The following is a 21864-nucleotide window of genomic DNA, read 5'->3' as shown; positions in this document are numbered from 1 at the left end:
AAGCGGCCGGGAGCCCGCCACTCTCGCCGGGAGCCTGCCTCAGTCACCGCACCCTCCTCCTCCTCCTCCTCCCTGCGCCCGACGCCGCAGAGGGGTTGCTATGGGCACAGTGCGCGATTCCCCCGGGCTCGCCGTCCCTCCGGGCGGGCGGCGGCAGGAAAATGGCGGGCAGGGCGGGAGAGCGGCGTGTCCCCGCCCGGGGCGGCGGCGAAGGGGCAGCCATGGCGCCTCGGCGGGCGAGGGGAGAGCGCGGGGCCGGGGCGGCGGAGCCCGGTCTCCCTCGGTGAGGGAGGGCCGCCCGGCGTATCGGGAGGTGGGGTGCATCCGATTAAGCTGCAGTACAGTTGCCTGCGGACGGCTGCAGCGCATGAGGGGCAGGGTAGCAGGGAAAGGATGGCGCGGGGAAACCTGCGTTGCCGGGTGGTGCTTTTTGGCACCTTTTTGACAGCCCTGGGCTAGTGTCTTCGTGGCATTCCCCAGGGAGAGGTGTAACAAGTATCTATTCCATCTCTGAAACCATCTGTTTAACCTGTTTATGCTCTCTCTGCAGGATAACCAGACTCCAGTCACGATTTGTATGTTTAACCCTCTCTGCACAAGGGGATGGGTTTTCTTTCTGCGGTTACATAGTCCAGCTGGTGCCCGGGAGGGAAGCCGGGTTCCTTTGATAGGACAAAAAAGCACCCTGCATTCCAGAGTCCTGCTTCCAGGCAGGATGAACCCTTCCCCATCAGATTTACAGGTGCACGGTGATAATTACAGACCAAGTAAGGTCCATTTAGAGCTTAACTATCCTTGTCATTAGAAAGTTGCCATAAATCCTCCTGCTGCAACTTACTGGTCTCCTTTTGTTCTGTCCCTCGGAGACAGAGTAATTTGTTCTAACAGCCTTCTACATGTTTAAAAGCATCACCTCTTTGCTCAGTCTCCTCTGAATTTCAGTGTGGATGATTCAGAAGTTTGCAGTACTCCAGGACACAAAGCGTCAATTGGGGCCAAGCCTACGTCCCTTCCCTGGGAAGAAGCTGCAACAAGTAACAGGAGTTAACTCCCCGCAGCACAGCACAGCCAGCAGCCACACACACCACCTTAAGGACTGATTCACCCCTCATCAATCTCCTAAGTATTTTCGTTCCTCTAGACTTCCTCTGAAAGGTATTTTTAAGGCTGGCATCTAGAACTGGGCACACTCACAACTATAGCTACAACCTTAATAGGAGAGTCAAGTAGTTACTCACATCTTAAAAACTGCCTGAAGCCTGACTGTGAAGATGGGAAGAAGTGTTGCAGCCAACAGCAAAATCACCTTCACAGCTGATAATTTCTACTTACATCATACACTAAGGGTGAATTCCAATCCCCCAAGTATCCCCGCTGCAAGAGTAATACACTAGGACTGTGACATTGCTCTTGGACTTTTCGTGCTTGTCTTGCTCCCAGCAGCTTTAAAAATATGCACTAAACACATGGCAGAGCAAATAAGACATTAAATGCGTATTGTTCTCAGACACACAATTGTATGGTTATTTCCAATCCCACAAACATGCCAGCCACACAAACCCGTTACTGAAAGGAAAAGACTGACACTCAAATATATGCTTAATTTTATTTATTACATTTAAGAAATATTAACATCTCAGGATATCTGGTTTACCATCTAAGTCCAGTCATAAGCAACAAAAAAACCTGTTAACCATGTTTCAGATGAGCATTCTTACATTCATTCCCCCCTGTAACATAAAGAAAGTTTGTTCAGCTGTATTAAATTCTTATGTGTTTGACTAATTGAAAAAAAAAAAAATCATTAAAAATGTCTTAACTACCAGGCATCCTGGTTTGTTAACTGTTTGTTGGCACTTGTGTTCACAATCAAGCACTCCAGTTCGTTTGTTAAATTTTCCCCTTCTACCCAGAACTTTTTGGTTTGTTTTTTTTTTGTTTGTTTGTTTTTTAAATATCTGGATATGTGAGTTTGTTCAAATAAGTTTAAAAAGAAAATAAATGTACGGTTGTCTGTCTGAGAAGCTCCTGCACTGCTTCCCTTGATAACCCACCTATGGGATAACTGGAGGAAGTTACTTGCTTTCAGCATTTTTCTGAATCTTATTGAGCAAAAGTTCTTTTTAATTCCATTTCAACTGAAAAAAGTACAGAAACACTTCATTTGATGGTGTGCATAAACATTACACTCCATATATAGCAAAAATATCTTTTATTTATAATTTACATTTCCACAAGTGAAAATCGTACATTTTTACATATACCATTTCATTCCATTAAATTTTCACGCATCTACAGAACTTTCACACAATGACACCTGAAACTGTGCAGGCAATAAGAAATTCAAATACAAAAATGTATTTATTAACCAAACAGTAGTTGAGGCCCTGCCTCAGTTGAACATTTTTATTTCATATAAAAAGTATTTGCCTTCCAGAGTTAACACAGCAGCTCTTCTGTAAAAAAAAGAATTCATACCTCAGTTCATTTAAACAGACTCATCAGGTTCTGTCTTGATATCTGTAGATGCAGGTGTGCTCTCTTCTGCACAGGCAGTAGGGGTGTCATCAGGTTCTTCTTTGACTTTAGGTGAGTCGCAGGACTCTGGTGTTTCTTGTTTAACAATGTTCAACATTATATTTAGTGGATTTTCTACAGGAGTCTTGCTGGGAGATGGTGTGCAATCAAATGATGATGTCTGCAGAGTGAAAGTCAATGTAGCATTAACACACATTAAAACAACGATTTTTAGCTTCTTATCCCTTTTACTCTTTTTCAAAATGAAAACAAGTTGACAGTCAAGCACTAAAAAATCCAAACTTCTACTTTATCAAGATCCTAAGAAAACAGATTTATTCTTTAATAGCATTACTTTTTCACAATTACTTTGAAAGGGTATCATCCAAGCAGGGATGAAATGCTTAACACATTACCATAAAGTATTCCCTGCTATCCCCAGGGGAATGGTAACTCCCAAAGCCTTAAAAATGTAACACACACCAACACCCATTTACTCCATTTTTGCAAATTCCTAAGATTACGCACATTACTCAACAATAAATGCATGATGTGTTTTCAAACCATGGTTTTGCTTTAGTCATGTATGACACACAAGCTGTCACAGTACATCACAACAAGAAATACATCTTAGCTAATTCTGTATTATATACTTGCTATGCCCAAAGCCTTCGATTCTTTGTCTAGTCATAGGCAACAGAAACAGGTAGCACATTCTGAACACATCTGCTCCCTGCAAAGTCAGAGATCAAGCAAACAAACTGAAAGCAAAATCCTTCAAAGAATATGAAGAAGGATTCACTTACGTTTTGGTAATCTTCGTAGCAAGATGGATGGTAAATCTGAAAAAGAATTGTTATAAAATTTAAATACATAAATTATAGCAGGATCACTGGTTATGAACAGAACAGTGTCAATTACACACATCACACAATTTGTCTAGAAAAACAATGGAATAAGCAGGCCAAGTATGGTGTCAAATGTAACTGGGAAAAGATTTTGTGTATGTTTATTTAGGAAAAGTTATCATACAAAAGCCTGGTAAGCATTGGGAATTGTTTGTGTACAGCTGTATACAGAAATAATTGAACCAATATCTACACCCATATATAGAGACATTCATTTTTATTTTAGCACTGCAGTATAAGGGAAGGTTAGTGACCCTATACTAATGATATACCAGGACTTCAAGCGCTTCCGAAGGTTGAGGTATTTATGTACTTGGAAGCCAGAAAAACTACCATGGGAATGTGTCAGTAGAGAAAGCACTGTTGGCCCTCCCTCCGCACCCCCCTTTTTTTTTTTGCTATAATTCTTCGGGTTGTTTTACTATAAATAAGTATCACATGTAAGTATGATCAGATTACCTTTTCATCTACTCTGATAGCATTCTTCAGGTGCCACTCTTCCTCTTCCTCATCCCAATACTGTTCAAATTGCTCTTGGCAAATTTCACAGCTCTGAAAAGTTATTAGAGTAATGAGATAAATGATGTTATTGTAACAATTTACTAAACACATTAACTTCAAGAACCTAGTAACAGTCAAAAAAGGGTCTTTTAAATTAAGATAAATACATTAAGACTACAACATGATCTTTCATTCACACTTTAAAAATAACTTTAGAAAACTTTACTTAAAAATTCTTTGCGTATAGCTTGCAGACTGCACAATGATCATTGTCTGGCCTTCAAGATTGCTGTCACTTGAGAAAGGTAAGCTTTGCCCTTTTAGCTAGGCAGTCTCTGCAAAACACTTTGTAACCATCTAATGCCATTTTACTGTCATTTAAGACAATACAGTACAGGTATTTAATTGATTTTATTTATGGCATTACCTTCACTCTTCCCCTTAATGGAGAGTCTCAAATTAAAAAGGCAGAACTTTTAGATGAAGCATTAACATTTTTAGTACTTCTGTGCAAAATAATCACCTCAGAGAATGAAGCACAAAAGGTATTTTTTGAAATTAAAACTAAGGCCTTCATGGCTTGATAGCTAGTTTCTTAGAGGCTTAGTTTGTAAAACTAAATTGTAATGCTACTAACATTTGTATTTGATTACTACACCAATTCATCTACCAAAATACATATCTAGTAGTTACTTTAAGATTGAGATATTACTTTGTCCTAATGCCCATCTTCTAATGAAAAAGAAATTTCTGGGTCAAGGTATCAAAAACCCAGCAAACACCATCATAATTTGAATAACAAAGGACTATTTCCAATTCACTTGCTCTATTTACTCTTTCTACGGAAACATTCAGTAAATTAACACACTTTGCCCGTTTCAATTTTGCTAAAATGGTGGGATGCCAATCGGTGTAAATTTTTTTGAACTACAGGAGATTCATACTACTATCTGCCCCTGCAAAACAACCATTACACACACAAATACACTACCTACGAAGTAGTTGCACAGAGGTCCAAGAACAAGACTTCAGTCTACATATAGCCTACTGTATGAAAGAATGCTGTAAACTTCCTTGAAGTATTAGATGATTCTCAGTATCTGGACTAATAAAGGCAAGCTGGAACTTACCTCAACTGCTCCAGCTGGTCCAGCAGGGACACTCTGAAACTCCTTCTCTTTCGCAGCTTCTTGTGTCTTCAACACCACCTCTTCATGAGCTTTTTCAAAAAACTGGCTTTTTGCACGCTCCTCTAGATCGGCTATTTCTTCAAATTCAATCCAGTCCTGAGGAAAAAGTTTTCATTCACACTCAGACACTGATGAATAGCCAGAAATGTTTAAAAAATACATTGGGTTGAAGCAGGAAGAGAAGACATTCCAAAAGTAGCATATTTAATAGATCTTACTTCATTAAAACCGAAGTGCTCCTCACATGCAGCATGAGCACAGTGCACGCTTTCTCACAATGCTACACTTCAAAAAAAGCTTTTTTCAGAAAAACCACTATCCTTCGATTTCCATTCCATCCTCAGTGCGATGAAAACAGTACCAATAGCTTCAAACTGTTTATTGTTCATCATACAATTGACTTTTGTGTTTTGACAGGCATTTGAGAACTACTTGAAATATCTAAGACATCATTGTTTACCAAAGGCCAACTCCCGTGACCATGTAAACTTCAACTGCAATCCTACAGCACATAAACAAGTAAAACACAGAATCCAGCCTGTAATTTATCAAGACACATACTGCATTACTTACTGTTAAACTGTAGTACCATCTTCTGTGTGTAATTTTTCTGCTAACATCTTTTTCTGTCCGGTTCTGACGATAATGCCAATCTAAATGATCTGCATAAACATCTGTCTGTGAAGTAGTGAACCTCATTCCACATGAGTAACACTGAATTCCAGTGTACAGTCGATTTATAACACTATCATAGCGCCTACAAGAAGGGAAAAAAAAGTCTTAACACTTCTTTGAAAAGAAACAGGTAAGAAGTTTCTCAGTAAGTCATTTCATATGCCCACAAGAGTAGAGGAAAAGCATGAATGTATTGTAAGATTAAAGCACACAATATAGCTAAATTCTTCCTGATTTTTGTAACACAACCAATTGATACATTCAAATCACAAACAACGGGTTCATATTAACTATTCATGAGAAACACGCTAGTGCTCTGTTTCATGCCTACTAGCTTCATCACCTAATAGTGCATAAAATGGCAACACTCGCATTTGGCTCAGCTTTGCACACTACCACAAAGGTGGTAAAATTAGTAGTAACGAAGAAACACTGGCTTCAATACATATCACAACCTTACTGATTAAGTAACAACATGCAACTTGTGTAAAGAGAGTTTTCCCAGGTTAATTTTGCCTCTTTTTCCTCCCTCAAGTTCTTCAAGGCTAACATCAAGAAAAAGTGACATATAATCTTTTAAAAGCTCTCAGCTGTCTTGGATTAACTATCTAGATACTACCATGTCACGATTCTTACTACACTGTAAACTCATTCTACTATACGCACTGTCTAAGTTCTTCAACTGTGAAGTTAGTGAGGTCTGGAACATTTTGATCTTCATTCTGGTCATCATCTTCCTCTTCAGCAGCTGGCTGGGCTGATGTTTCATTCACTTCTAGAAAGCATAAAGATACCATTTTATCAAAGTTTCAGTACATTATCAGAAAGAAGTGACATGCTCATGAAAGTTATTTTTAGTCGAATGTTAATAAATACGATCTGACTACACTAAAGTACAAGTGTGCAATAGCCAAGTCAGTCATCCTCTAACATCATTAAAAAAAGCATACAAGATACTGCAAGTTACTCAGAATTTCAATTCAGGAAGACAGTATTTCACCTCTGTCTTTGGCATTAAAATTCAGTCTTCAGAGACACAGAAATATTTCAGAAACTGACAGGAATCTGAGTTACGGAGGCACCGCATCAAAGACAAAACTGACTGCTCTGGATAGCTGAAGCGTACAAATTAAACCAGATACTAAGCATTTACTCCATCACATGCACTAAATTCCTCCCCCCCCCCAAAAGTTCAGTTTAAAAAAAAAAAAGTGCAGTTCACAGAAGTTCTTATACTTAGCTTTACACTTCAGCTGTGGATAAACTGAGTAGTTAGAACATAATGGATCTACATACGTGCTGAAGTGGAGTCAGTTTTTGACAGTTTGAGGATCCCTGTTGACAGCAGTTTAGCAAACAATTCATTGACATCAAGCTGTCCAAGGTGGTTATCAGGATATGAATGTGGAAGGGCTCCTGGGAAAAAACATTGACATTCAAGGAGACAACAGGTTAGCATTAGAAATTTACTTCACTTTTATCAGCATATTTCACAACACACTCTTCCTTCTGCCTCCTGTTTCTTCCATTTTTTTATTTCAAATTATTTACCAACTCTATTTGCTTTATGTCTAGTCCTTGGCTAATTTCTTCCCTTGCAACAGCTTCCTTCATAATGTATTCTGAAGTGCTATCTGAGCTGGTTGCCAATACACAGATTTCTACTGGATAGTGTTTACTGAAATGCAGTATTTTTCTTATTTTATGCTGAAATATTTCACCAGGACCTACTGACTTCATCACGTACTTTAACCATTTATGATGTTTTTAGAAGCTTTTCATTACTAACCACTCACATACTGGCAATGTTTACACACCCTGACAAATTCAAGCCAGACCTACAGACTGGTGCCTTCCAGAAAAGCAGACCAAAATTTCCCTTTTGATTTTTTTTTTCTAGCACAACTACCAAAACCACATGGTTAATGAAGACTAATGAAAGCCTTCACCATTTGAGGGAAAACACTTAAGAGATGAAGGTACTACAGAAACCACATCTATGGCCACCTCACTGAGAAGGCTTCCCTTAGACCACACAGACCTAGCACACCAGGACATTACAAAAGGGTAATTTTTGTGGCTACTAACAAACAGAACAATCCAAAAGAAATAAAAGGAAGTTAATTATTTTGTTACAGACCTGCAGGGTTCTGAACAAAACTTCCAGGATTTGGCAAATACTGTTGACCTTGGCCGTAAGGCCCTGCTTGAGCAGACATGAGAGAAACCTGTGAAAGTAAACATTTAAGTATTTTTTGTATAATAATGCCATTATAAACTTAGGGTTTTTTTAATTTTATCATTAACTTCTAGATGTTTCTCAATAATTTTATATATATTAAACTCCTTCCAGGAGTGAACCATGTCAGTTTGGTATTGAAAGGTCCACAAATGACTATGTTACCTTTCCCTCATTTTCATTTCCCACTAGAAAAATTTCAGAACACATACTCATTTTGCCTAACATTTAAATTAAAAAAAACACCTTTTCTTCTACCTATCGAGCCTTCAGTCACATTTTCCAAACACAGTACTTCCTTTTAAATTGCTCCTGTTCACCAAAACAGAGCTCATCAGAAAGAAACCTGAGAAACCAGTAAACGTCTATTAACAAATGCTACAATTCTTATACAAATACTGAAATAGCATTCACTATATGAAACACATCTTTAAAGCAGAACTTTTCAGCAAACCAGCTACGGTAAGCTTCAGGTAGAAAAACAGTTTTTATAACACACCCATAATAAAAATGGGTTAGCTGCTTTCTGGATTTGCAAATTATTTAAAATTTTATCCCATTACAGGTCAGCAGGACACATTACCTGCTTTTGTACAATCAGTTAACTCTTCATGTTCAATTATTATCCCCCAAATGAAAAATTCTCTCTAAAATCTCTAATCTACTGAAAGAGATGACATCATGTTCACTGATGTAAAGTATCATTTTCCCCTTTCGAGAACACTTCTAACACGCAACAGCAAAGACAACTAACTCATAAAGCATGCCAGTGCCAAGATAATTTTAAAAGACTGTAATTCAACAATGTCCGCATCTTTCTCAATTCCCCCAAGTTATGGGTATCTCTTTAAAACTGGCTTGTCACCAGTACTAACAGCTGCAAAAAGACAACAGAATTATTTTGGTCCATTTTAATTCTACACCTCTTAGAAAAATGAATCATGTATATTCACTTACATCATCTTTCATCATCACAGAATTCACTTTTGTGCAAGTTTAATGAAAACACCCCAGGCTTCCAAGTACCTAGTTTTGTTTTCAAGTTAAAAATACTTATTTCACTGTCACATTCTGAGCTACAAAGTGATCGTAAAGATCCACTATTTTGTTTAATTCTTAAAAAATAGCAAAACATGTCCTTAAATTATATATAAACTGCTGAAGAAGGATGACTTTTTTAGCTTGAAACTGGCTCCCAGTCTGCCAGCTCTTCAGAAAAATCTTCAATTTTTAAAGGAATAAAACCTTCTAATTCTCTACACAAAAACACTTCTCCAAGCAAACCGTTTAATGCAATCAGTTCTTACCTGATTACTTCCCATTGGCATATTATTGAAGTTTCCATATTGAGGACCCTGAAGACCTTTTTCATCAAAGTAATGTCCAGCTCTCAATGGGAAGTTCTGTGCTCCTGGGCCAGCTGGTCCATTGAAATTTGGTCCAGGCGAACCATCAAATATATCCGGTCTCTGGAACTGCATCCCATGAGATGGTCCATTGTAGCCCTGGCCGGGATGATCAACAAACGGACCACCTTGTCCATATGGTGACATTTCTAGTCTTGAGGCAGGATGGTTAGCTACATTTTCAAAACGTGCACCTTGAAGGCCAAGGGGCAAGTCAAATCTAGAGGCTGGCTGGTGAGGTCCATCAAATCTTTGAGGTATGGCTGTATCAAATCGGGGTTGTGCCTGCTGGCCAGGTGCCCTTTCAAATCTTGGACCAGGCTGTCCATGAATTCCATCAAATCTTTGCAAGAGAGACAGCTGTCCAGGCTGACCATCAAATCCAGCTGCGTGACAACCATCAAATCTCGGACCGGCCCGACCCAGAGGACCATCAAATCTAAGTCCACCAGCTCCCTGGTGTACTGGTCCATCAATCAACCTAGGACCCACACCTGGCTGACCATGTGGTCCTTCCAATCTGAGCCCACCACCTGATGGTCCATGTGGCCCCTCAAACCTGAGCCCACCACCTGATGGTCCATGTGGCCCCATAGGCTGACCATGTGGCCCCTCAAATCTGAGGCCACCTCCAGGTTGACCATGGGGCCCCAATGGCTGTAAATGTGGCCCCTCAAACCTGAGGCCACCTCCTGGTTGACCATGAGGCCCCAAGGGCTGACCATGGGGTCCCTCAAACCTGAGACCACCCCCTGGTTGACCTCGAGGCCCCATAGGTTGACCGTGAGGTCCCTCAAACCTGAGACCACCTGAAGGCTGACCACGGGGACCCTCAAACCTGAGACCAACCCCAGGTCCTTCAAATCTAGGACCACCTACAGGCTGCCCTGCAGGCCCCTCGAATCGCAGAGGCCCACCTATCTGCCCAAGAGGTCCCTCAAACCTCAGTGGACCTCCTCCACCAACCTGTCCTGGGGGTCCTTCAAACCTCAGGGCCCCTGCGAGCTGCCCTGGTGGCCCATCAAATCTTAGGGGTCCAGCTCCCCCTGCTCCTGCTAGTGGTCCATCAAACTGAGAGGCACCAGCCCCCACCAAAGGCCCCTCAAATCTCATAGCAGCCTGTCCAGGTGGCCCATCAATTCTGGAACTTGAACCAGCAGCAGGACCATCAACAAAAGGACTTCCTTGTCCATCTACCCCAACCCTTGCAGCAGCCTGTCTAGGTGAGCCATCAAATAGAGGTCTGTCTTCCATTAGTGCGCTTATCCTCTGCTTTGCTTCAATGCTTCCAAATCTTGATCCTGGACTTTCCGGAAACGGTGCTTTCTCTGGATCTTCATATCTAGTTCTTTTGAAACGTTCACTGAATGGTGATCTTGGTTCCTCTCGAACACCTAAACAACCCAGAACAAACCAGATAACCAGTCACTAAAATGTTGCCAATTACTTAACAGATTTAAAATAAAAGAAAAGCACATACCAGCTTGCCCAAGAAGCTGTCTGTCTTCACGATTATCAAATCTGCAGATTGCATCACCGTCTATTTTCTGGAACTCTGTTGTGCTTTTCCCCTGTTGTCTGAGAGCATCTCTAAATTCATCTGACTCTCCCCAGCTGTCATAAGGATCAAAGTTCTTAGAACCTCTTGCTCCTTTAGTAGCATTTTGTTCCTCAAGTCTTCGTCGACTCTCAAGTGGTGAGAGGTTATCGGCAAAAGGTCTGTTAGTGCCACTTACAGGAGAGTGTCTCCTTGATCTTTCTCCAAACGGTTCTTTTCTGTCGAACTGTACTCCACGCTTGGCTTTTGCTTGCTCACATTCTATTCCAGAAAGCAATGCATCGGGTATATGATAATCCAAAATATCATCAGGATCCAACAGATCAAGCCTTGACAATGAATGCTGAACTTGTGTTCGTTTTAGTTTAGCCTTATGTTCATAATATGTTAGTTCTGCATCCGACAGAAGAGGTTTCTTCTTCAAACCACATTTTTCTTCTGTAGGGTTATCCCAGACATTACATCTGTGCTTTCCTTCCTGATATTGGAACAGCTGTCGGATCTGATGAGCTACCATGAGGAACTCATCTTGTGTTATTTCACCAGATGTTAAACGTTCATTTGCCTAGAATATAAAGTTAAAGTTTAGACTTCCAAAGAGAAAAGAAAAGCAAACTATACCCAGGATACTTCTATGAAGACAGATTTACCAATATTACCTTCTTAAGTAATTCCCTCTTGCTTGCAGATGTCAATTCTTTGGGGATCTGTAAATTGGCATCCACACTTAAGCGGTGCTGCTGCTTTGGTGCTCGGGGTGATAAAATTCCTTTGCCAGCAGGCCAGTTTTCCCGGTGTCTTTGGTGAGGGGATTTACCAAGTGCTTGGTGTTCTTCATTCTGCTGTGAGCTGAAAGCAAGAATGTATTTAAAATACAGATTACTCCTTTATTCAGGACATAACTGTTACATCCCTATTAGAACTGATCATGGCAAAACAGCACTATCACCTTAGAATCTAAGTACGTATCACTTCCATATTTCACTAGTAGAAGTAAGTTAAACTTATCAATTTTAACAACCTGAACATTGCCTCCCAAAGCCAACTATACTGAAGTCAGCAGCAGAATTTCCACTGACTTTAAATAGAAGTCGTTTAAATGATAGTAACTTACTTTTTATTTTCTTCCCAACCAGATTTCCACCTCTTGCCTGATTTGGATCCTTGCCAATTTTCTGCATTCTCCTTTGGATCAGGAGACACTTTTGTAGAATGCTGGCTTGCTGCTTCTTGGGGCCTGTCTTCTTGGGCTTTTTTCACTCTCCTCGGATCTCGCACCTCTTGTTTAACGTTTCTCTTATTAGAATTTCTTTCATCTCTTGCTGCTTGTGTGCCTTCTTCAACATGAGACTGCTTAGGGCCTATCTGACGTATCTTTCCTATTTTAGGAGTTGATGAAGTGGGAGATAAACTCCTAAGTCTTCTTTTCGGTGATCTCCTCTCTCGTCTTTTTGGAGAATGCGTAGATGGTGACCGTGCCTTAGGAGAGCGTGATCGTGACCGTTTTCTATTACTTGATCTCCCTTGTTTTCCACCCTGTTTTTCTGACTCCTCTGTAGTCGTGTCTTGTTTCTGAACAGCACCATTAATCACTTTATTTCTGCTGCCTACTGGTCTATGTTCACATGTCTTATGTTCCTCTTTTTCTTTTTTCTCTGTACTTCTCCGCTTTTCTTTCACCTCCTCCTCTTTGCCCTCTGACTTATCTTGAAGATGTCTTTTCAGTCTTGGATCCCGCTTACTAATTTCAGATACTTTTGTGCTTTCACATTCCTGGCTTTTAGTATCTTTAGCATTGGGTAGCTTATTTTTCAAAGGGGATGGTGATTTAGATTTTGCTTCTGACTGGTCAAGTTCTTTCTTTTGTGTTTTTTCACTTGCTTTCAATTTTTCTTGCTTTGTTGAGTTTTGTTTTTCAGCCTGTGTTGTTTTGTTTGCCTTGGTATCAGACTGACTAGTTGTGTTTGGTGGAAATTCTTTCCTATGAGATTGATCTTTAGCATGAGAAGAATGTTGAGCCATCCTATTAAGTCGGGGATCCCTATTTACTATTTTGATATCATGAAGTGGAGGACTTGGGGATGGTTTGTTTTTTTCGGATTGCACAGCAGTCTGATGAGGTGGTTTAACTGTCATGTGAGGTGTGGGAGACATGTGTTGCTTGGAAGGTGCTGGAACTGAAGCTATAGTAGATGATCCTTGCTGAACACTAAGAGATACAGCCTGAAATAGGAAAAAATCCAGCATTAATCTGCATGACATAACTCCTACCCCAAGATGATCATAGTCTGTCTCGAAACCAAAAGTATAAATAGAAATGTCTTGAAAGTTACGAGATTCAACCATTTAATTCAAATGACCCATTAATTGTTAATCAAAAGTGCTAAAATAATGCAGTACCATTACAAAAGATCAAATTCAATATAATGCAAATCAGTACTACAAAGTCAATACTGCAAAACATGTTACTTAGGCACATGTTCTCATTACAGCATTAGTCTTTCTATATATTCCACGTGTTCAAGGCAACTAAGCTGCCAACTATCTGATATAATTTTCGTATTTCTACACTGCAAAGATGCTTTATTTTGGTACCATCAACTGTCAACATAGCAAGACTTTCAATTACGCATGTAAAAAATACAGCTTAACCACCATCTTCAGATGGTGGCATCAAACCAACCTGACCTAATGAGGAAAGTGCCTTTATTTCCAACAATCACGCTTCCTTGGTCTCTAAGAGCAAATATATTTGGAAAAGCCTGGTTTGCTGTAAGCCGCAAGAAGAGGTGGAAGACAAGGATCATTGGCAGGCATCACTTTGGAGAGAAGTTAAAAACAGAAAACCAAGAACTTCACCTTTTTTTTTACCTCTATTTTGAGTGTAACCCTTAAGGTTTTTAGGTAACAAATACTGTTCAGGAACCCCAGATCAACTTGCATTACTCTAGTCCTAAAATAGCTATGCTTCTCTATCATGACAAAAAAATAATGTAGGGCAGTTACCAGTATAGCTAAGTACTGTCCAAAAGAGAGTGAGTCCCAACTATAAAAGTTTCATCAACTATCTTACTCACCAACTGTGCTTTAGTTTGTTCCAGCTCCAGCTCTAATTTTTTTTGCTGAAGTTCTAACAACTGCTTTTGCTTTGCAAGCAATTGCTGCCTTATCAGTTGCTCCTGTGTCAAATTCTTTTGTATTTCAGGAACAGCTGGAGGAGTAGAGGCACCAGAAGTGACAGCAGAGGTAGGTGCAGTAGATTCCTCTGGCTAAAAACAGAATAAAAAAAAGTTACATTTAAAATCCTGATGGAATCAACTAACTCCACCTCCCTGAACTGTTATCATGATCCAGTACTGCGACTTAGTTTGTATAACAGTTATAAATTGCATTTTTAATGCAAAATATAACTAAAAGAATTTGAAACTTTTGCCCCATTAGAATTTGCCTGCTGTGACAGGTGTACATGATTTAATATAAATTAATCAGTGTTCCAAAAATCTAGAATACAGTTTTGAAATATAAAACCCAAACCCATCAAATATTCTGAATTCGGAAATTCCTCTTACCTGTCTACAAACGTCAGATACTTCATTCTTAATATACTAAATTGTCAAAAAGCAGCATACAAACAATGAAAACTACACGTATTACCATCTGTTCACACAGTAGGCATAAAGACTTACCGATTTATTTAAAAATTTAGGATTCACATGGATGCTAGAAGTATTCACATTTGGGGGCAGAGGTTTAATTGGCCAAGCAGGATCTAATGAGTTGACTCTGACATCAAGTGCATATAGTTTCTTCAAAGGAAAAATATCATCCCATGTGGAGCGTAATTTAAATAAACTTTTCCTAGTATTTTCATCCACCTAAAACAATAAAACAATTCTATGGCTTGTTAAGTTAATATAAAACAATTTCTTAAAACTTTTCTGTAGAACTTAAGATTTCATTTATTTCCTATTTCTATCAACAGTTTGGCATTTTAACACATTGAACTTGCTATACAGAATTTATAAGCAGTGCAGATCATACGTCTATACCAACGGAACGAGTAACAGAAGTTCAAATGTAGAATTGTTGTTTCAAGGCCATTTGAAGGTTTTATTGTGTATTACCATTCTCTGAGAATTTTCTTTCAACTTTTCCATTACCAAAATTCTCATTTTACTTGCCCAATTTCTGTGGAAAAAATACAGTAACAAAAATATTGAAAGGCAACAGCCTCTGAGACAATACATTATTAAAGTGTTTGTGCTGAATGGAGTGTAACAATGATAAACAAATCAGGAAACAACAAACTTTGTGAACAGAAAAGGTGTTTTGCTCAGCTGTTTAGTCACTGAAGGATTTTTTTTTCCAACAAATGCAACAAAAAGGGTATTAGCTAAAATGAAGTCAATTATATTTCAGTCCAGCTGCAAAATTAGACCCATCTGTGAGCCATAGATCAAGCACACTTGTAGGACCAGTGCCCATTTTACCTCTTCACAAACAATTAGTTTGGATTATCTCATGACAGGTAAGTTAGAAATTTACAGTAAAGCAAAATTTAGGTCATCTCATAACTTGAGTAGTTCAATTAAACAATAAATGAAAAACACTTGAGGACAAAACATATGCAGCTGTCCTAATGCCAATATCCCAATTCAATCATTGACTACGCAGATGGGGTTTGCTGCAGTTTTATTTTTAAGATATTACAGCAAGACAAAGAATAGTCTGGAAAGTTTGGAGGTTCTTTCAGGGAGGAGCAGGAACTTCAACAAAAATAATTCATACTTAGCTACTGGGGGGGTGCCTCTATACAATTTTCAATGAGAGGGTATGAAGTTCACTGCAAAAGGTGCAGAAATGACTGAGCAGAAGTTTCTGACTTCATCAAGTGTCTAAAGATACTTTAGTGACCATTTACTGATAAAAAAAAATTTTTAACAATGTCAGTACTGGAGTTCTACTTGCATCTTTTAACACGACCAATTAAGCTATTAGAAGTGACTGCTACTTTACACATTTAATTAATACACATTAATTAAACATTTCTAGTTAGCTTAGTAGACAGTTAACCTATAAAACTCTGAAAATTAATTATTATCCAGAGCTTCAGCTGCAACATTAAATGCAACTCAGTAAAAGAACATTCACAATCTAGTACTGAAGAAACAAGTAAGCGTCTACCTATCTTATCTACTCTACATACAGGAGTTTAAGTGTTCTGTGGTCATTATTACAATCTATTCCTTATTTCATCATGCATTTTACATCTGAAAACCACGTATAAAGCATACTGGGATCTCAGATCCTCACTGATATGTAATGGTAGATAAATATGCAAAAGCTCCATTCATCTCATTCATATGAGATGCCACTTTCTTATAGCATACAGGAAACCAAATTTAACCCTTCACTTCTGATCCAACTTACACCCATTCAAGCCCAGCCTTCCAAAAACTGGACTATGATTTGCCTTTCTCACTGAGGAATATGCACAATTGCTTCATTGGGTTTAAAGATTAAGAGCAAAAATTAAAAGATATGGCAGCAGTTTTCACTGTTGAATGAAATTAAAACACGTGTTTGTAATGTAATATAGCAATACATTCTAAGACCCTTTCCCCCAACCAGCATTTTTTTCAAATCACAGACCACCAGGAGAGAATAAGGTGTCAGTGCTATTCACTCTTCACAGTTTAAGCACTCATTTTGCACATCATGAATTAAATAAATCAGACAAATCTAACTACAGAGAGAGAAGCTCTGAGAAATCCACAATAAACTGATTCTCAGTCTATTCTTCGCATAAAGACTATCTCAAAAACAAACCAACAATTCATAATTGATTGGTTTATACATTACAAAAAGTCCATCCAGGTAAGCAATCAGTAACCAAAATACTGTTAGTAAAATCTTGCCTGGATAGGAAAATTACAAATGGTTATGAACCAAATTAAATTAAGTAAGACTTTGCATCTTTCAGCTAACATGTAACTTTCGTGCTTGATAGCAGCAGGAATAATCCTCCACAGTATAGATACAATACTGAGATTTATAAAAAACAATCCATTTGTATAGTTCACCACCCAAGAAAACCCAAAACTGAAAGCATGTATTTATTTTACCAGGAACAAATTTTGCTTAGAATACAGAACTTTTCTGAAAGTGTATATACCTTTTCAAATACACAAATAAATGTTGCAACTAGGTTTTTAGTAAATGCAGTAAGATATTCTCTTCCCACATTCTTGACAATGGAATCCATAAGGTACATAACAGGGAGCTTCTCTGATGCAGGAGCCTGGAGTAATAAAAAGAAACTGAGAAGTTTAGTACAACAAAAACATATTTTAAGCTTTTTAAATAAAGGGATTACCAATCCCAGAAATACAGACCTCTCTTTTTGGTTGCCACTATAAACACCAAGGGATTTGGCTTGGGATTTTTTGTTTATACAAAAACTTATTCTGGAAAATCGATACTCAGTTCAAAGTATAACGCAGTGGGTCTATCACATAAAAAAGGAACACCTTAGATTATTTTGTTTGCGTATCAAAGCTTTGGAAAAAGGGGGGGGGAAAAAAAAGAAGAAAAAAGCAGCCCACAAGACAGTATTGCCGCTAGTGTACTGAGTGTAACCTTTCAAAACCCACTTGAGAAAGTAACTTTAGCAGGAAACCATCGTTAGCACTTCAAGGAACTTCTAAAAAATAGTTCATAATTCAAACCTCCTGAATGCTTGTTTTTCTGGATTTCACAGAACACAAATCAGACTTCTGGCAAACAGCCCAAATTAGTGAACTTCTGCAGCCGTAGATTACATGTCGAGTATCAACAGTCTTTTCATAAACTACACGCAGAATAGGTAACAAATATTTCACTGTAATCCAAACGGACAGAGCAAGGAGTCCCATTCTCTCTTGGCACTTGTAGATAGTGACAGTTCAGATTTCCAGAGTGCATGCAAAAATGCACAGTCAGAACAAAGTTCAAAATGCAGACAAAACTCAATCATCTAGTCGACCGGGTAAATACACAGACAAGCTCAGGAACTGCAACCATGATTTTCACAGAAGGGAGTCTTCAAACTCTGGACACATCTTTGCTACAAGAGAAGGCTTGGGTTTTTGTTGTTTAGTTGTTTGGGGTTTTTTTAAAATCCATTTTCAAAAAACTTGTAGCAAGTTTGTGCGATAGAAGTGTGGTGACGCTGGACCGCTACAGCGACTTCTAACGTACACAAAGCACTACTGGCCCAAATCAAGGTGATTTTAATGCCCACCGTTGGCTTTCACAAAGCAGAAGGCACAGCAAAGTTCCAGAAAACATCAGCAAGTACACAGACTTGTTGAAGAGGACAACATGAAAGACACCACCACAAGCCGTGTGTTGACCGTGATACCCTTAGAAGAGCATCCACTCATAATACTTTAAGTCCTGTTCACCATCCTGTAAGCTCAGGATAAAACCAGAATAACTTCACTCACTGCTCATTTTCAACAGGATAGGCTACTCAGTTAATTAACGACACCTTACTTCGCAGCCCCGTTGTTCAGACAAGTGTGTGGAAGTGCTCTTGCTTTACAATTTTAGATTTAATTCCTTCCCCTTTAAGGTGGTTCACAGAAGGGCACCAAGTCAACAATATTTTTATATGGGTAAATCGCAATGTCTCCTCGCCCTTAAATGTGTATTAATTTACTGTGACCTGAAACTTAATATTGAAGAGGGTAGAATTCCTTGTTAGTTGGGGTGGGGGGTGAGGGGGGGTGTCACTGCCTTTGAGCATATTGAAAAAAAGTAAAAACAGGCAGGTGGTGTATTTTGTACGTAAGACAACAGAAAAATGCAGTTAACTAATTGCAGCACATTAAAAGCCTATCTCACACTACAATGTAATACTGAGCTGTAAACAAGCTAATATGCAACAGTGTTAGAATAAATGCATCTCTCTGGCCTCAAAAAACAAAGACTGTGGGTCTACAGCTACTTAATATTAAAATGTCTGTGGAATACTGGTTTCTTCTTTAAAGCAGTCTGCACAATGGCACATTAAAACCACTAACTTTTAAGTTCTGAATGCCTGCCTTTATTAGAAAGGACAATGCACCATTTCTGACTTTTAAAGTCAGCTGTTACGGAAACAAAGAGCTGTCTCAGAAGTACCTATGACCAGGAGCTACTGACACGGTATGTCATATTCTTCCATTTCACCAATGTATGGAAGTAGCTCATAATACTTAGCTAAGCTTCAAGTTTGAGATGCTGGGGAATCACTTAGTAGCAAAGGCACTGTGACAAGTTTAACTGTCACTTTCATTATGCATCAGACTGTTAGAAGTAATCACACATGGAAGCACCGTAATCTAGTAAGGAAGCCTACTTCAAACTACGGCACAGAATTAGAAGCTCATCAGCATACCCTGCTTCAAATATAAGATACTCAGGTGTCACATTTTAAGAACCATGACTTAAATATGGTTGGAATATTTAAGTTTTCTCTTCTGGAAATGTTTATCATGTCAAGGTATCTAGTACATATTCCAATAACCACAAAAGGGAATCCCAGACTTGAATGTATTTTGTTTTCAGGTGGTCTATACAGTATCCCCTAGCAAGAAAGGTGCCCACATGACACTAACCAAAAGGCAGGGAGGCGCCGCATAATCACCAGAACACAGAAGAACGCTAACTCTGAGCTCATCAGCATAATATTAAAGACTTCATTACAGAATTCCCACTGTTCCTTCAAATAATGTAGAAAAGCTACTGTTGGAAATGTGTGGCTCTTTTTTATTAGTTTCCTAAAAGATTTCAAGTTTAAAATCATATCTGGCAATTGAACCCCAAGTCACAAACTCGTGCAAAAATTTGTTTAAAAAAACCAACCTTGTATACAAAATGGGTCTTGGAAACAAATTCTGCACTATACAATGGTAAATAAAAAGACAAATACATATTTCACACTTTTTATTTACAAATTTTATAATACCAGTCACACATTTCAGAACCATTTATTAAATTGTAAAGCAGACCACTCAAGTTTTACACTAAACAAACTGTCTCCAGGCAACACTTTTTAAAAGTGGCTTAGTAAAGGAGATCACTTTCCCAGAAACAACTAAAAACTTGCCTTGAATAAACCACAGTCACAAACAGTAACTAGGTAAAACTAACCATTGATACAGGATTTAAGACATCTTTAAAAAAAACACACTTCAGGGCAGGCTCTAAATCACCCAGAAATGAAAAAAAAAAAAATTTGACAGCATTGATATTTATCACAAATCATTTTATACACATCCACTGCCCTTTAGGAGATATAATGGTGAGATCTATTAGATTATGAGGTCACCTCCCCAAGGAATGGCCAAACTCGGCCACTGGCAGCATTTAAAACTAGACTGGAAGAGGTCTGTGGAACACTAAAAAGCCATCCTGCATTGATAGAAAGATAGATTAAATAACTTAAGAGATCCTTCCCTCCCCATCATTAAGATAGTACAATTCTCACCATTATAAACCACGATTTAAAGCCAAAGGAAAAAAGCCTTTGAACACCTGAGATCAGAGGGAGCAAGGGAAACAACGGGGGAGGGGTGACTGGCACGAATAGGGGGGGGATTGAAAGAAGAACCCTTTTCTTACAAAATGCTCTTGTTAAAAAGGTGCTGTAAACCCCCATCCATGTGCTGTGGCTGACTGATGTCAGCAACTGCCTGGGTTGGGCTCAGAGGGAGCCTCCTCTTTCCCTTCTTTTTATATCATGTGCCTTTCAGACGCCATGTTAGGATCCTACAGGCTGCTGCAGTTTCTACAGTCAGGGAGAATTTCTTCTTCCCCATCCTCAACCAATAAACTTCTCTAGCCAAAATAAATTAAATACGCACACAACACTAGCATTACTCAGGGCACAGATCACCTGAAATCCAAACAGATTATCCCAAGCCCACAGAATTTTCTCTAATCAGGCAGAGCAAAACAATCCCCATCACCACCACACACAATTTTCTATCCGGAACAGATGATCACCTTTCACCCACAAACTTTTCTATAAGATAAGGGTGCCCACCCCCCGCAAAATAATACCTCACAGGGACCGCACTGGGAAAATAGCCTTAACTGATACTTAAAAGTCATTATATTTAGCCCTTCAGAAGTGGACAATTTGCGTGCTATAAACTTAACCTTATTTTTATTCCTTTAAACTACCCCCAAAAAAACCCCAACCCTCCACAGTATCTCCCAGTCAGGCCCTCTCTAATGATCGCAATATTCGTCTGCTGTCGAAATCGCTAAATACAAGGGTTTAGACACCAGATTCGAGACACTGAATCCTGGCTCCACGTAGGGGGAAAGCCCAGCTACAAGGGCGAGGTGCTGCTGCCCAGTCACTGCCAGGCCGCCATGTTGTGTCTGGTATTTACACGGGGCTTAAATCGCGAGCCACGCTGCCCTCCCAGAGCTTTTGGTGGGGCGAGTCCCAAACCCTCCCCCCTGCTACGAACGGGGTGGTGTGGGGGCAGTTCCCCTCCCTCGAGTCCCCTGCTCCCTGTGGGGTGGAGGGTAGAAGCAGAAGCTCAGCGATGGAAGGAGGAGCCCCCGACGCCTCGCCCCGTGCTCCCTGATCCCACCTAAGACACGCTTCCCCTCCGCCTGCTTCCCCCACAGCGGCCGCAGCCTCCTGGCCCTCTCCCCACTGCCCCGGCCGGGGCGCTCCCCTCCCCGCCCCGAGTCCCCGGCACCCTCCATCCAGCTCCGTCGGAATCCTGGCTCTCTCTGCTCGCCCCCTCATCAGCCGCCACCTCCCCCAACTACCTCCACGTCCCCTGAGCCCCGCCGCCTCGCCCGACCCGCCCCCCAGCACCGC

The 21864-nt window shown here is 39.7% G+C and overlaps 1 protein-coding gene across 3 annotated transcripts in view; it reads right to left on the bottom strand.

The window, feature by feature from the left end:
* Positions 1-1663: 1663 nt before the first annotated feature.
* PCF11 (PCF11 cleavage and polyadenylation factor subunit) overlaps positions 1664-21864 on the bottom strand; it is a 21200-nt gene continuing 999 nt past the window's right edge. Inside the window, exons 2-17 of one of the 3 annotated variants that reach the window (XM_010576553.1) lie at positions 17723-18443; positions 17170-17295; positions 14681-14869; positions 14072-14263; positions 12109-13217; positions 11654-11843; positions 10917-11559; positions 9338-10830; positions 7932-8019; positions 7088-7207; positions 6458-6566; positions 5690-5873; positions 5057-5212; positions 3885-3977; positions 3324-3359; positions 1664-2698 (exon numbers count right to left, since the gene is read on the bottom strand). In XM_010576553.1, coding sequence (XP_010574855.1) covers positions 2489-2698; positions 3324-3359; positions 3885-3977; positions 5057-5212; positions 5690-5873; positions 6458-6566; positions 7088-7207; positions 7932-8019; positions 9338-10830; positions 10917-11559; positions 11654-11843; positions 12109-13217; positions 14072-14263; positions 14681-14869; positions 17170-17295; positions 17723-17908 — 5124 coding nt within the window. In that variant the 5' untranslated portion in view covers positions 17909-18443 and the 3' untranslated portion in view covers positions 1664-2488. Of the gene's footprint in view, positions 2699-3323; positions 3360-3884; positions 3978-5056; positions 5213-5689; positions 5874-6457; positions 6567-7087; positions 7208-7931; positions 8020-9337; positions 10831-10916; positions 11560-11653; positions 11844-12108; positions 13218-14071; positions 14264-14680; positions 14870-17169; positions 17296-17722; positions 18451-21864 lie in introns of all 3 variants that reach the window. The other 2 variants (XM_010576554.1, XM_010576552.1) reach the window with 2 other exon arrangements.

The sequence above is a fragment of the Haliaeetus leucocephalus genome, unplaced genomic scaffold, assembly GCF_000737465.1.
Source record: "Haliaeetus leucocephalus isolate CR32 unplaced genomic scaffold, Haliaeetus_leucocephalus-4.0 Scaffold536, whole genome shotgun sequence".
Classification (NCBI taxonomy): domain Eukaryota; kingdom Metazoa; phylum Chordata; class Aves; order Accipitriformes; family Accipitridae; genus Haliaeetus; species Haliaeetus leucocephalus.
This window is presented reverse-complemented; position numbering and strand designations above follow the sequence as displayed.